We start from the raw sequence: 15,249 nt of genomic DNA on the forward strand, positions 1-15,249 counted from the left end.
ACATTTTAAAATTTTTAGACATTCAGACACAATTGACTTTTTGTAGTAATAATTAAAATTGGGCATATTAAAGATCTAGTTTTAAACACCGTTAATTTGAAGGATAAGAAAACAAAACTTGTGAGTTAAATCTCACTTCCTGTACCAGCCGTTGTGATACAGAGCTTGAGTAAGCTTTTTAGTTACAGGTTGTTAACTCTAATTATCCATCCACATTGCAGTATCAGGAGTTGGTAAAATATTTCATTCACAGATTATGAATTTCTAAATACTTAATTTTTGTGTCTCAACAAAGCCCTAGTATTCAGGAAGTTTCATTGTTTTATAGAGTCATACAGTCATAGAGATGTACAGCATGGAAACAGACCCTTCGGTCCAACCCGTCCATGCCGACCAGATATCCCAACCCAATTTAGTCCCACCTGCCAGCACCCGGCCCATATCCCTCCAAACCCTTCCTATTCATATACCCATCCAAATGCCTCTTAAATGTTGCAATTGCACCAGCTTCCGCCGCTTCCTCTGGCAGCTCATTCCATACATGTACCCACTCTCTGTGTGAAAATGTTGCCCTGTAGGTCTCTTTTATATCTTTCCCCTCTCACCCTAAACCTATGCCCTCTAGTTCTGGACTCTCTCACGGAAAAGACTTTGCCTATTTACCGTATCCATGCTCCTCATAATTTTGTAAACCTCTATAAGTTCACCCCTCAGCCTCTGATGCTCCAGGAAAATAGCCCCAGCCTGTTAAGCCTCTCCCTATAGCTCAAATCCTCCAACCTTGGCAACATCCTTGTGAATCTTTTCTGAACCTTTTCAAGTTTCACAACATCTTTCTGATAGGAAGGAGATCAGAATTGCATGCAATATTCCAACAGTGACAGAATAAATGAGGAAGAACACCTCATATTCCTCCTTGCGACCCTCCAACCACTTAGAATCAATGTGGATTTCCTCAGTTTCCTCATTTCCCCTCTGCCCATCTAATCCCAGATCCAACCCTCCAATGCAGCACTGCCATCTTGAACTGTCCTACCTGTCCATCTTCCTTCCCACCTATCCACTCCACCCACAATTCTGATCTATCACTATCACCTCCCATCTTCATCTACCTATCACATTCTCAGCTATCTTCCCTCCAGCTCCACCCCCCTCTCAATTATCTCTCAGCCCCTTTGGGCCACCCCTCATTCCTGATGAATGGCTTATGCTCGAAACATCGATTGTTTTGCTCCTTGGATGCTGCCTGGCCTGCTGTGCTTTTCCAGCACCACACTTTTTGACTCTGATCTCCAGCATCTGCAGTCCTCATTTCCTCCTAGTTTTATAAATTTACTACGAAGCCTGTTCCAAGGATGCTTACCTTGAAGAGGTTCTCCTCCTCCCTCTACAAGGATCTCAGTGAGTTTCTTTCTCACTGCACCGCTTGGTCATCTCCTCTGCCCTGAAGCTCTTCAGCCATGTCCTGAAGCAGACCCGTTACCACAGCCACATCTCCTTCCCTATCGCATTCCCCACTACCTTCTCCCCAGCCCCAGCCCCTCCCGTTTATCTCTCAGTCCCTTTGAGCTTCCCCCTCATTCCTGCTGAAGAGCTTATGCTTGAAAAGTTGACTCTCCTGCTCCTCGGATGCTGCCTGACTGGCTGCTTTTCCAGCACCACACTCTTCGACTCTGACCTCCAGCATCTGCAGTCTTCACTTTCGACTAAATTTGCAGACAGTTTCAAGAATGGGGAGGATAAAGTCATTTCAATCACAATTTCTTCCGACTTCCCACAACCTGCTGGCCTATAGACCAATGTGAGGAATTATAAACAATGACAATTCAGACAAAACTAAAGAGAATAATTTGCACTTTGACTGTATTCTAAGTTTCAAATAATATCAAAATTGCCACATTTTATACAAGATTCTGCATTTGTCAGGGAGTTGCATTTATCAAACAGTATTTTGTGCCAATCTGGACTAATCCCGGAAATCCAGTTAGACAACAAGTATAATGTCTTTGTTTTTCATTTCCTGATTCTCATATTTTTCTTTGCTGTTTTTTTATTCCTGAAGTTAATATAAAAGTAAGCAATAGACTGTTAAAAGGGATGACAAACCCCAATTCCCTCCACAGACAAATTCCCATATAATGTCCATGATGCCACCCTGTTGCACATATCTATATTTAAAAAATATAATTATCCTGATATAATTAGAGTTTCATTTTAGCAACTGTTTGCAAACAGAGGTGTTCAATGATGTGCCAAACCTATAGTCTAGTTAATTATGTTTGCTGATTTAGAGTATAAAGTCACCTGAAGTCATCCTGCAGGAATAGCGTCACTGAAATTCACAAGTGGGTGCAGAACTAAAATCTACAGAGCAACTTGTTTCAGGAACAGGGAGTGACCACAGGTTCCCTGTGACTGGCAAAATGTCATTTTATAAGAGCTGTAGCAAGTGGAAATTGAAAACTTTATTTTGAGCATGAATTTTATAGGGCTGAAATTCTACTCCATGTTGCCAGCTGCATTGATAGCAGAATGAAACTGAAGAACAAGTACTAATGCTCGTCAGTGTCCCATTTAGGTTAGCAAGTTCAAAATCAGCTGCATATTAAAAAGCATACATTTTTAATGGAGACTCTTGTAAAAATGTCTGCAACCTTTCACTCATATATTCAGGATTCTGTAATTAAAGTATGCAATATCGCCACATCATTCATTATTTTTCTATCTCCATGTCAAAAGATTTTCAGGGCCCGTCACAATCCTGTCTACTGTGATAATAAAACTGGCAATAGCCAGAGTGATTGACCCACACTGATACCACTACTTTCCATAGATAGTGATCGTAATTCACTCTTCAGGACAGGCAAAACACTTTGGAAGGCAGTTTGATCTTCATTTAAAATATGCAGATCAGGCTCACGTTAGGTAATCAGCATTCAGTTGCAATTTAGTCACACTCATTGGAGCCGCATTCTGGCTTCTCACCTATCTGGTGGCAAAAAGGACATGCAGCAGGACCAGCATAGAAAGGTAAACAGTTTTATATGGTTTTATTGTGGGCCTCAGGCTTCCTTCTCCCTCCTTCAGCCAGGACAGAACCATTGTTTCAGGTCGGTTGCAGTGAGCTCCTGAGCCCAAAATCCTGCTTCAAGACACCAATTAGCTACAGCTTCCCACTTGGTCTAAGCACCAGGCCAACAAAGTCAATGCTGATGAAACATATGTGTTAAGATTTTCCAGGCCACTCACACCAGAATGGTTGGTCAGCTGTCTTTCTCTGTACACATAATGATTAAAATTAAGACTTCTGTCTTTCCATACACAGATAAAGTTGAGCACAAGGACATCAATCATTTTCTCTGTACAGTAGAAAAAATTCTTGAAAGTAGTGGAAGAAGTTCTTTTCTCATTGTTACAGGAATGTTTGTGATCTGTTTGAAAAGGTGGCAGAGTTGAAATGAAATGAAATCTTTGGACACCAGCTGAAATCTATGTTTTCTTTTCACTATGACAGGTACAGATTTTGGGTTGATAAATGCTGTGAAATGTTTGGTGGGTTGGATATCTGCGCTGTGAAAGCTGTCCATGGAAAGGATGGAAAGGATTATATAATTGAGGTAAGAAGGGGAGGGGAAAGGGGAACAGCAAGACCCTGATGGATCACCACACCACCCAACCCCATCTAGCAATGGTCAATAGAAGTAATTAGCAATGTATTCTGCTTTATGCAAATCTCATTACTATGTCAGCCCTAATGCCACAAACCACAAACACTTAATTCCATGGGAAATATCATGCAAATTTATTTTAATTAATTACCATGGAGTAGACAAGCAGCAAATACTGGTATCCAGTTTAAAGCAAATCAATGAAAAAAAGGAGAATGTTCTATGATCTCAGTAGTGACTGATGATGTTTAAAATGAAATGTGAACTTCAAGTTATCAACTAAAAGAATTGCGTCACAGAGTTCATATTTAACACTAAGATATTTACTGTACTTAAGCAAAGCAAGTACTAGTAACTTAATTATGAACACAATTATTTTTAAGCTTATAAGTTTCAAGATGGCCCCACTGTACATTTAGTTCCACCCAATGTTTTGCCTATTCTTTGAAGGATCTTGAGATCCCTTCATTTACTTATATTTGATCTACAGGGCAAAACTGAGCAGTTTTCCACATTTTTAGTTAAACACCAGTGTTGTAGCTGTACTGGAACAAATTGGCTAGACACACAGCAAATTCTGGAATATATGGTTTTAGTACTATTTCCAGGATGTTGATATGGTACATGCTATTGCAATATTCAGTGCCTTAGCCATTTTGATATCACAGGGTGTGAATTGAAGTGACTGAAGATTGACACCTGTATTTCTGGGGAGCTCCGATGAAGGCTGAGATGGACTAACCACTCAGCACTTTTGGCTGAACATTGTTGCTAGTGCTGCAGCCTTATCTTTGCACAGATGTGTTAGGTCCCAATCATTGATATTTGCGGATCCTTCTCTTGTTACACCATTCTCAACTAGATTTGGCAGAATTGGAGAATGAAGATATGATCCATTGATTGTGGTATCACTTGCTGGTTATTCTGTTTGGCAAATAAGTAGTTCTGTGTTGTAGCTTCACCAGTTGACACAGTTTCCTTTCTCGGTTTGCCTTGTTGTGCCCTCATGTACTCTCCATTGAACCAGAGTTGATCCCCTGGATTGATGATAATTACAGCATTTGCAATATACCAAGTCATGAGACTGCAGATTGTGTTTGAGTACAATCAATATAACTTCAATCTTGCCAAACACATCAGCTCCATTATGAAACCACGCAAGGTCCTCTTGTTGTATATTATTTTTACACCTCTAACTCTAACCTCTATAAATGTGCATGGAGCAATCTTTGAATTGTAATTATCTTCTGTCTGTTTATTAGTATTACAAACCAGTTGCTTTATTGATCCACTGAAGGTTCAATCCCAAACTAAAAGTTCAAGGTACAATGTACATACACAACAAAGACACGAGCATTTCACGAGCTTGTGAGCTCAACGCTCAGTTTTGAGCTCCTCATATTTTTAGATCTCTTGTGTTTAAATCAATCCTGTAACATGCCATTGTTATTGCTGTTTATCATATATTATTTTATATGTGAAATGTACTGAAGACAGATTCATTAGTTTGTTTTTTCCTTTTGTTCCATATTTTTAGCTCTCTAAAAGTACTGCTTTCAACCCCTTCTTGTTTCAAAATAGCAAGTTCATCTGTTCTAGATCAAGTTTTCCATTTATAGAGTCACAGAATCATAGAGATGTACAGCATGGAAACAGACCCTTTGGTCCAACCTGTCCATGCCGACCAAATATCCCAACCCAATCTAGTCCCATCTCCAGCACCCGGCCCATATCTCTCAAACCCTTCCTATTCATATACCCATCCAAATGCCTCTTAAATGTTGCAATTGTACCAGCCTCCACCACATCCTCTGGCAGCTCGTTCCATACACGTACCACCCTCTGTGTGGAAAAGTTGCCCCTTAGGTCTCTTTTATATCTTTCCCCTCTCACCCTAAACCTATGCCCTCTAGTTCTGGACACCCCGACCCCAGGGAAAAGACTTTGTCTATTTATCCTATCCATACCCCTCATAATTTTGTAACCTCTTTAAGGTCACCTCTCAGCCTCCGACGCTCCAGGGAAAACAGCCCCAGCCTGTTCAGCCTCTCCCTTTAGCTCAGATCCTCCAACCCTGGCAACATCCTTCTCTTCAAAGATCCTAAGCTGTTATGCTTCCCAATACATATTCAACTTTCCTGTAATTCTAAAGGTGAATTTCTGGCTTCTGCGCTACAGTGCTGAAACACCTCGAAAAAAATGCACAAGTGATAACCTGCTCATACTGTAACCATGTCCCTCCTTGTCCTCCTTGAAGCCTTTGACATGGTCAACCATATCATTTCCTGCAATGCTTTTCCAAGGTTGTCTAACTCAGTGACATTGCCATCAGTATAATTAAACCGATGCATCCCAACTCAATATTTCTTCTTCCACCCTTTACCCCGGCATCTCTGGAGTTCACTATTAATCTATGGCTTCTTTTCCTCATTTACAAAAAGTTCCTTGGCAACTATCATCCAGTCAGATGTGGAGACTTTTCACTGATGTTTGCAAGGATTTCAACTCCATTTGCAATTTCTCAGATGAAAAAGTGGCTCATATCACATGCATCTAGACCTCAACATTGTCTAGTTTTCATACATAAAAAAGTCATCACCTCTCTTTGACAATCAGTGTTGAATGAATAATTGAGTCCCTCCCATCATAAACCTGAGTATGACCATTGCCCAGACAATCAAATAAATTTTTTTATTCAAATGTCATAACTATGCTACCAGGTTAGAAGTTAGTTTTTCTACCAAAAGTGGTTCATTTTTGTTTTTTTTTAGTAAAGCCTTTCTACCAACTAAAATATAGAAGTCAGGTGTGATGGAATATTCTTTAATTTCTTGCACTGGATGCAGAAAAACTGACAGGTTTAACACTATCCAAGACAAATAGATTGCTAGATCAGTAACCCATTCACTGGTTTAAACATTCCCCCCACCATTGACATATTGTAGCTGCTGTGTCTGCTCTCTCCATGCTGCAGGGCAGAAATACACCAATCAACAGCAGATTTCATTTCCAAACTTTGTCTATCAGGAAGGGTAAGGACAATGGGTGCTGCTCAGGATAAACATTTGCCCCAATTCAAACCATCTGAACTCAGACATATATCACCATTTCTTCATTATAGTCTCTTGGGGAAAATCCTGGAAATGCCCACCTAACAGAATTGTGAGACCACATTCGATATGGGTGTAATATTTTTGAGATCTTCTGCTCGTGTAAATTTCTCCTTGTTAGTCTTTTCAATGAGAACTGATTGAAAGTATCTGTTCACAATGTCTCCCATTTCAGTGCTGTTCCCTTTAAGTTTATTTAACTCCTCAACTAGTTGCTACTTGCATATCTTAATCTCCTTTTGTTACTTATGCCTCTATAGAATACTTCATTATTTCTTTTTGTATTCATTGTCTAAACTATGATTCTTTACAAATCTAGAATCCAATGGAAAAAGCTGTGCAAAGCATTTTTTTAATTCAGTATTAAAGCAAGCTGGTTCAAAACTTAAAGTCAGAGTGAAATTGAATATGAGCGATAATTGAATAAAGCAAGTGGTCCAGGTACTATGATGTAATTAATGTTGTAATTCCTATGGTGTAGTTGCTAACACTTATAAAAGAGGTCACTAATGGGTAGTTAGTTGTAGGTAATGAACTTCTTATTGGTACTGAGGGGCATGGTTGGTGTGACTAACAGTAATATTATTTAGCAAAATTTATTGATATTAATAAACTTATATTACACATGTAACTATTGTGTTTTAGTCTGCAGTAACCAGATGTACTTCAGAGAGAACATTAAAGTACGAAGTTCATTTGAGAACAAAACTGAAATTTGTAAAACTTATTTACCATATTAATACTAAATGTTAATATATGAACTTCACAAAAATTGAGAAATAGCAATCCCAACAGTTTATTCACATTTTATACATTTATGAACTCTAGATTTGGATTCCTTCTCAAATGTAAAATAATTCTGTATATCTACCTAATCAGCCTTATCTTCGTTATAGCACAAAATCTGTGGAAGGATTACTTTTTCTTATACTCCACTATTCTGTTTTGAATTAAATAAAGTAGAAAGTTCTACGAGAATCAGCAAAGAAACAATTATTTTTCATATTGCCAAGTTAATGAAAGACTGTAGAGGTGGAAAGAATTAGAGGAAGATTAATAGGTATACTAAATTGCAGTCAACTGACGCATTGCAGTATTTTAAATGAGAAGGTGTATTTGTACATTTATTTCTCTCCATAGTAAATTAAAGTCCTTCATCATTCTGCCACCCATATTTAGTGACTGCACAATGCTGAAGACAACCAAGGATAGCCAGTTGGAAACCTGGTGACCCACTGATGCTAGGGTGCACCCACTCCTCTGATTTCACACTGCTTACAGGTGGAAGTTGTAACACTGTGCCTGGAATGTCCATTGACAATCAAACGTAATCTTTTATCAAAAACTCTGATCATCACTAGCGTACAGTACCTGACATATTTTCTAAAAGTGTATTTTGAAACACTTACTCTGTAGCATTTGTCATTGTGCATTTGTTAAATTGTGAATACATCTGACACAATATTTATATCACTTTTGCACTGGTCTGTGAACCTGGTTACTTTCAACATTTCAGATGCAATGGTAACCAGCATACTGATGTTCTGCACATCACATACTACCTTTAAGCAGCAGTACACCTTGGACAGGAAAACTTATTCTATTTTGTGTAAACTGCCTTTTTCAAATGCCATGCAAATATGTTAAGGGAAATCTTAACTTTAATAAGTAAATTTGATTTAGGAACAAAATAGTTTCAACTGCAGGGTGAAATGTATCATTTATGGTCACAGTGAAGAGTTCCTCCATCGTGTTGTGTGGCACTATTGCTGTGAGAGAACCAAACACTTCAAATGGATCTAGCAATTCATCCATGAGGCACTGTGGGCCATCAGCACAATCTGCAACCTCATGGCCCAGTATATTCTCCCACTCAACCATTACCATCAAGCCTGGTTTAATGGAGAATGTAGGTGGGCATGATAGAAGCAGCACCAGGCATACCTCAAAATGAGGCATCAACCTGATGAAGCTACCAAACAGAACTGCATGCCTACTAAACGGTGGCACAGTGGTTAGCACTGCTGCCTCACAGCGCCTGTAGACCCGGGTTCAATTCCCGACTCAGGCGACTGACTGTGTGGAGTTTGCACGTTCTCCCCGTGTCTGCGTGGGTTTCCTCCGGGTGCTCCGGTTTCCTCCCACAGTCACAAAGATGTGCGGGTCAGGTGAATTGGCCAAGCAAAATTGCCCGTAGTGTTAGGTAAGGGGTAAATGTAGGGGTATGGGTGGGTTGCGCTTCGGCGGGTCGGTGTGGACTTGTTGGGCTGAAGGGCCTGTTTCCACACTGTAAGTCTAATCTAATCTAAACAGCAGAAGCAGCAAGTGATACACAGGTCTAAACAATCCCACAGCCATCATATCTGGTCTAAGCTCTGCAGTCCTGCCACATCCAGTCTTGCATGGCGGTGGACTTCAAGAATGCAGCTCACTGCCACCTTCTCAATGGCAACAAGAGATGGGGAAAAAAAATGCTAGTCCAGTCAACAACATCCCATGAGGTAATAAAACTTTTCAGCTCTCTAATCAAGTCTGCCTCATTGCACATCACCAAATCAAGAAAAGGCCAATGTGTTCAAACATTGTTGTGGTTCTGCTCGCCGAGCTGGAAGTTTTTGCTGCAAACGTTTCGTTCCCTGGCTAGGGAACATCATCAGTGCTGTTGGAGCCTCGTGTGAAGCGCTGCTTTGATGTTTCTTCCAGTATTTATATTGGTTTGTTCTTGCCGCTTCCGGGTGTCAGTTTCAGCTGCAGTGATTTGTATGTGGGGTCCAGGTCGATGTGTCTGTTGATGGATGTTCTTGCCGTTTCCGGGTGTCAGTTTCAGCTGTAGTGGTTTGTATATGGTGTCCAGGTCAATGTGTCTGTTGATGGAGTTTGGGGATGAATGCCATGCTTCTGGGAATTCTCTGGCTGTTCTCTGTCTGGCTTGTCCTATGATAGTGGACAACTCACTAGAACAAAGGACCCAATACCCAGCATGAGCCAAACTAACGTAGTTTACAAAATACCATGCAAGGACTGCACAAAACACTATATAGGACAAACAGGAAGACAGCTAACAATCCGCATCCATGAACATCAGCTAGCCACAAAACGACACGACCAGCTATCTCTAGTAGCCATACACTCAGACAACCAGCAACATGAATTTGACTGGGAAAACACCACTTTCATAGGACAAGCCAGACAGAGAACAGCCAGAGAATTCCTAGAAGCATGGCATTCATCCCCAAACTCCATCAACAGACACATTGACCTGGACACCATATACAAACCACTACAGCTGAAACTGACACCCGGAAACGGCAAGAACATCCATCAACAGACACATCGACCTGGACCCCACATACAAATCACTGCAGCTGAAACTGACACCCGGAAGCGGCAAGAACAAACCAATATAAATACCGGAAGAAACATCAAAGCAGCACTTCACACGAGGCTCCAACAGCACTGATGATGTTCCCTAGCCAGGGAACGAAACGTTTGCAGCAAAAACTTCCAGCTCGGCGAGCAGAACCACAACAACGGATACCCGAGCTACAAATCTTCAATCAGTGTTCAAACATGGCTGATACTAAAACTGTTATAAAGCTTTTTGGAGCTAAGTAGTAGCAAATAAATTATTCAGATTTTATAGGAAATCGATTGTGAACAAAGTATGTATTATATGGATTGTAGTGGAAGATAATCACATTTAAATCAGTACTCAAGTTACATAAAACATAATTTGCATAATTTAATGAATAACTTTCCTTCTGATATGGAAGTAACATGGAATGGGAGCAAGTCTATGTCAACCACTGGATTGAAACACATTAGACCACAAGAATTTTCCATAAATATTTTGTAAAGGTTGTTAATTTAAACTTCAGCACATGCATGAATTTCCTATCACTGCTTGGCAACTGAATTTCAGGTGAGGTGAAGAATAAAGAAGCCACATTCTGTTTGCATGATAAGTGCCTAAAAGGCATGGGGGGGGCAAAGAGGTTGCAGGGTGCACATTCATAAATCAATAGGAGTGTGTTGTAAATTAATCAAGATGTTTAAAAAATATCAAGCAGCAGGGTTCATTCACAGAGGAATGTAATTGGATTATAGACAATGTGTGAAACAGAAACACAACAATTAGCTAATTAGGCCATGCCCGAACTTATACTCCGTCTGAGCCTTCTACCACCATTCCTCATCCAAGTCTGTCATTATTGCTCTTCATTTTCTTTTCCTTCATATGATTGATTTGCTTTCCCTTAAATGCGTCTATATTTGCTGGCACTGTGGCACAGCACCAAGGACTTGAGTTAGATTTCACCCTTGGGCGACTATCTGTGTGGAGTTTGCACATTCTCCCTAAATCTGTGTATGTTTTCTTTGGGAGCTCTGGTTTCCTCCCAAAGTTCAAAGAAGTGCAAGTTAGATGTATTCGCCATGGTAAATTGTCCATAGTATTCAGGAATGTGTAAGTCAGGTGGATAAGCCATGGGGAATGCAGGGTTGCAGGGATAGGATGGGTTTGGGTGGAATTATCTTCGTAGGGCAGGTGTGGACTCGATGGGCCAAATAGTAGGGATTCTGTGATTTGTTTCCATTAACCAATCCTCATGGAAGCATATTGCAGATTTGCACAGCTCTTTGGACAAAACAAGTTTCTTCTGAATCACATGTTCATTTTCTTAGTGAGTATCTTATATTGATAGACTCTAGTTATAATATTTCCCCTCAAGAGAAAACATTCTCTCTCTCTCCACTCTTTCAAAATCTTTCATAATTTTAATTACCTCTATTAGGTCCCATTTCAACCTTCTTTCTTTCAAGGAGGAGGAAACACAGCTTCTCAATCCGTTGCAGGTGTGTAAATCTATGCACTTCCACAATGAATCATCCTTCAAAATTGTCTCTGCATCCTCTCCAGTGCCACTATAACCCTTTTATGACCAGAACTGCGTGAAGTCCACCAAGTGTGGCGTCAACAATGTTCGATACAGATTGAACATAATTTCCCTACTTTTCATTTCTATTCCATGACTTTATTGAATGACAGAACACCCTAAAGAAGCTGGGTGGACTGTTCTTGCTTCTGATTAATGTTAGAAGCAAATTTTAGTGTTTGGTTTGCTTGTTTTATAATCCTGCATCCAAAAAGTTGAGAAATTATGTTAAACTTGTCTTGAACCTTGGGTTAGGTCACTTTTGGGACATTGTACACAGTGTTTGGGGTGTCTATTCATATACTGTCACCAGAACCTAGAAATAATATATATCACAAAATGACAAACAAGCTGAGTCTCTTTTTTTTAATCCCTGTAGATAGAAGTCTGAGGAGTGGTCTGATCAAAGGCTTTAAGTTAATGAAATATTCTGATGAAGTAGACATACTAAAATATTTTCCACTTGGGGAGGGGCCTCATAAGTTTACATTAGTTACTAATAATTCAAGAGAAACATCTTTATCCAAAGAATGAAGAATATGGAACATACAAAGAATAGTTGAGATCTATTACAAAGACTCATCAAAGGGAAAGTTAACTGAACACATAAGGGATCAAGAAATAGAGGATATGCTGGTACAGATAATGAAGAACAGTGAAAAGAAGATAGTGTCATACATAAACATGATACCGACCCACTAAGCTGTCGTGTTGTTGTAAACTTCTCATTAGGAATTTTGTTTTCTAATATTTCTAAATCAAAATATTCATTCACTTTTTACACAACAATCTTCAATTGTTTAAACCCCTGGGTCTGTCAATAAGCATGAAATTGTTCAAATTATCACAAACTGCTCAGATTCAAGCACATGCAAATTTAGTATCATTCAGTTGTGTACTTTGGATGCAAAAATGATTATCATATGCAGCAAGGTGTGCAATGAATAATCAGCTGCCACAGCAATAATCAAGGTCACTGCAAACACAAATAAAATGAAGGCCATTACAAATGAATTGAGTACACTATGAAATGTCCTTGCACCAGGAATATCACTCTGTATGTTTCATTTTCCCCCTCTACATTATATCCTGGCAATCTCTTTAACCTTTTAGATAATTTGTTTCTCTATTCAGGGTTGTCATTATTTTCCTGAATTTGACAACTCCTTAGCGGTTTGATTTTCCTTGCTGTCACCAGATAGTCATTACACATTTGCATAAATTAGAAAACCTTTCATTATCACCGACATTAACTGGAGACATGATGGATGCTCGAATATGTTTAATAAAACTGGAGCAAATGTGAATGCTAATGTTACTGCAATTTTCACTGAGCATTGCAATAGATCTGGTGGTAAAGGCCTGCCAGTTTAGTTACAATGAAAGGCACTATGTCCATTGTTCACCCAAGCTCAGTGGATGTGTTGTGTACGTGCTAAGTAGGTAATGGTATACAAAATTGGTTTCAAAAAATATCACTGCTTCTCTGAAGAAGGTTCTGAATTTTAGTGGATTATAATGAATAATGCGACACTAGAAAAATGCCCAGAAAAATGGCTGTCAACCTCCTCTTTGGAATTAGGTACTAATTATTCTGTGTAGTGTTCTCTGCTATTCATGTCAATTTATTGTTGTAACTTAGTTTAAAATGCATCTATTATCTTATTTTACAATTAATTGAATTTGAGATTATTTTCACTCTTTCATGGAATGGCTGACAAGGTTAGCATTGTTGACTATCCCTAATTGCCCCCGAACTGAGTGGCTTCCTAGATGATTTCAAATGGCATTTAGAATCAACAATATTGTTCTGTGTTTGGAGTCACTTAAAGATCTGGAAAGGATGGCAGATTTCCTTCCCTAAATGATATCAGTGAACCAGATAGACCCTTTTTACGACAATTTGCAAATATTTCATAGTCACCATTACTGAGCCTCATTTTCAATTCCACATTTTATGCATTGAATTCAGATTTCACCAGCTGCTAGAACAGGATATGAACGTATAACCCTACAGCATTACTAGTATTACTAGGCAAATGATGCTATCTCTGCATCAGAATCTAAGGAGCAATATCATATTAACTTGCTTTGAAAAGTTTCAGCTTACTCTGATGTACTTTAAAATGTCAACCTTCTGCCAGGGAATTATCTGGAACAACTAGTGCCGTTTGTTTTAAGGAACAGATTACACTCTGTAATGCTGTGTCGTAGTTAAAATATTATTTTTTCATGTGGTACATTGAGGAAAGGAAGAGTCAGGATACAAGAGGAGAATACAAGTGATAATGACAAAAAGAATGGATAAACAATTATACTTCTGAGCTGCCAAGACAGATCGAACGAGAACAGAGGATGTGGCTGGGATGGAGGGGCGGGGGCTTTCTTAAAGGTAATTCCAAATTTTCACAACAGAAAGCTGAATTTTGGAGCCAGCTAACTATTTCCTCTTATTTTGATTGAGAAATTGAAAAGGACCAGGCTCACACTCTGAAGGACATACTTGCTTTGGAGGTAGTTCAGAGAAGGCTCACTAAGCTGATTCCTGGGGTGATAAAATAAAACAAAGAAATGCTGTGCTGGAAATCTGAAACTAAAACAGAAACTTCTGGACAAACTCAGCAGATCTGGCAGCATCTGTGGAGAGAAAGCAGAACTAATGTTTTGGATCCAGTGACACTTCTTCAGATTAGTTGGGCCTACATTCATTGGAATTTAGAAGAATGAGAGATGTTCTTATTGCAACGTGTAAGATGTTGAGGGATCATGACAGGGCAAATGATCAGAAAATGTTGCCTCTCATATGGGATTCTCAAACCAAGAGTCACAGAGTCATAGAGGTGTACAGCATGGAAACACACCCTTCGGTCCAACTCGTCCACGCTGACTAGATATCCCAACCCAATCTAGTCCCACTTGCCAGCACCTGGCCCATATCCCTCCAAACCCTTCCTATTCATACACCCATCCAGATGCCTTTAAAAAAGTTGCAATTGTACCAGTCTCCACCACTTCCTCTGACAGCTCATTCCATACGTGCACCACCTCTGCGAGAAAGGGTTGCTCCTCAGGTCTCTTCTATATCTTACCCCTCTGACACTAAACCTATGCCCTCTACTTCTGGACTCCCAAATTCCATGGAAAAGACCTTGTCTATTTTCCCTATGCATGCCCTTCATGATTTTATAAATGTCTATAAGGTCACCCCTCACCCTCAGCCTGCAGCAGGGAAAATGGCCCCAGCCTTTTCAACCTCTCCCTATAGTTCAAATGCTCCAACCCAGGCAATATCCTTGTAAATATTTTTGAACCCTTGCAAGTTTCACAACATCCTTCTGATAGGAAAGAGACCAGAACTGCATGAAATATTCCAAAAGTAGCCTAACCAACATCCTGTACTCAATGCTCTGACCAATAAAGAACCTATTAGGAATAGTCAACATGGCTTTGTGCGTGGGAAATCATGTCTCACAAACTTGATTGAGCTTTTTGAAGAAGTATCAAAGAGAATTGATGAATACAGAGTGGTAGATGTGA

General features: G+C 39.6%; 1 protein-coding gene across 1 annotated transcript in view; it reads left to right on the top strand.

Annotated features, from left to right (window-relative positions):
* syn2b (synapsin IIb) overlaps positions 1-15,249 on the top strand; it is a 392,491-nt gene that overhangs the window by 355,099 nt on the left and 22,143 nt on the right. Inside the window, exon 9 of the mRNA XM_060835534.1 lies at positions 3,515-3,617. Coding sequence (XP_060691517.1) covers positions 3,515-3,617 — 103 coding nt within the window. The remainder of the gene's footprint in view (positions 1-3,514; positions 3,618-15,249) is intronic.

Source organism: Hemiscyllium ocellatum, chromosome 14, assembly GCF_020745735.1.
Source record: "Hemiscyllium ocellatum isolate sHemOce1 chromosome 14, sHemOce1.pat.X.cur, whole genome shotgun sequence".
Classification (NCBI taxonomy): Eukaryota; Metazoa; Chordata; class Chondrichthyes; order Orectolobiformes; family Hemiscylliidae; genus Hemiscyllium; species Hemiscyllium ocellatum.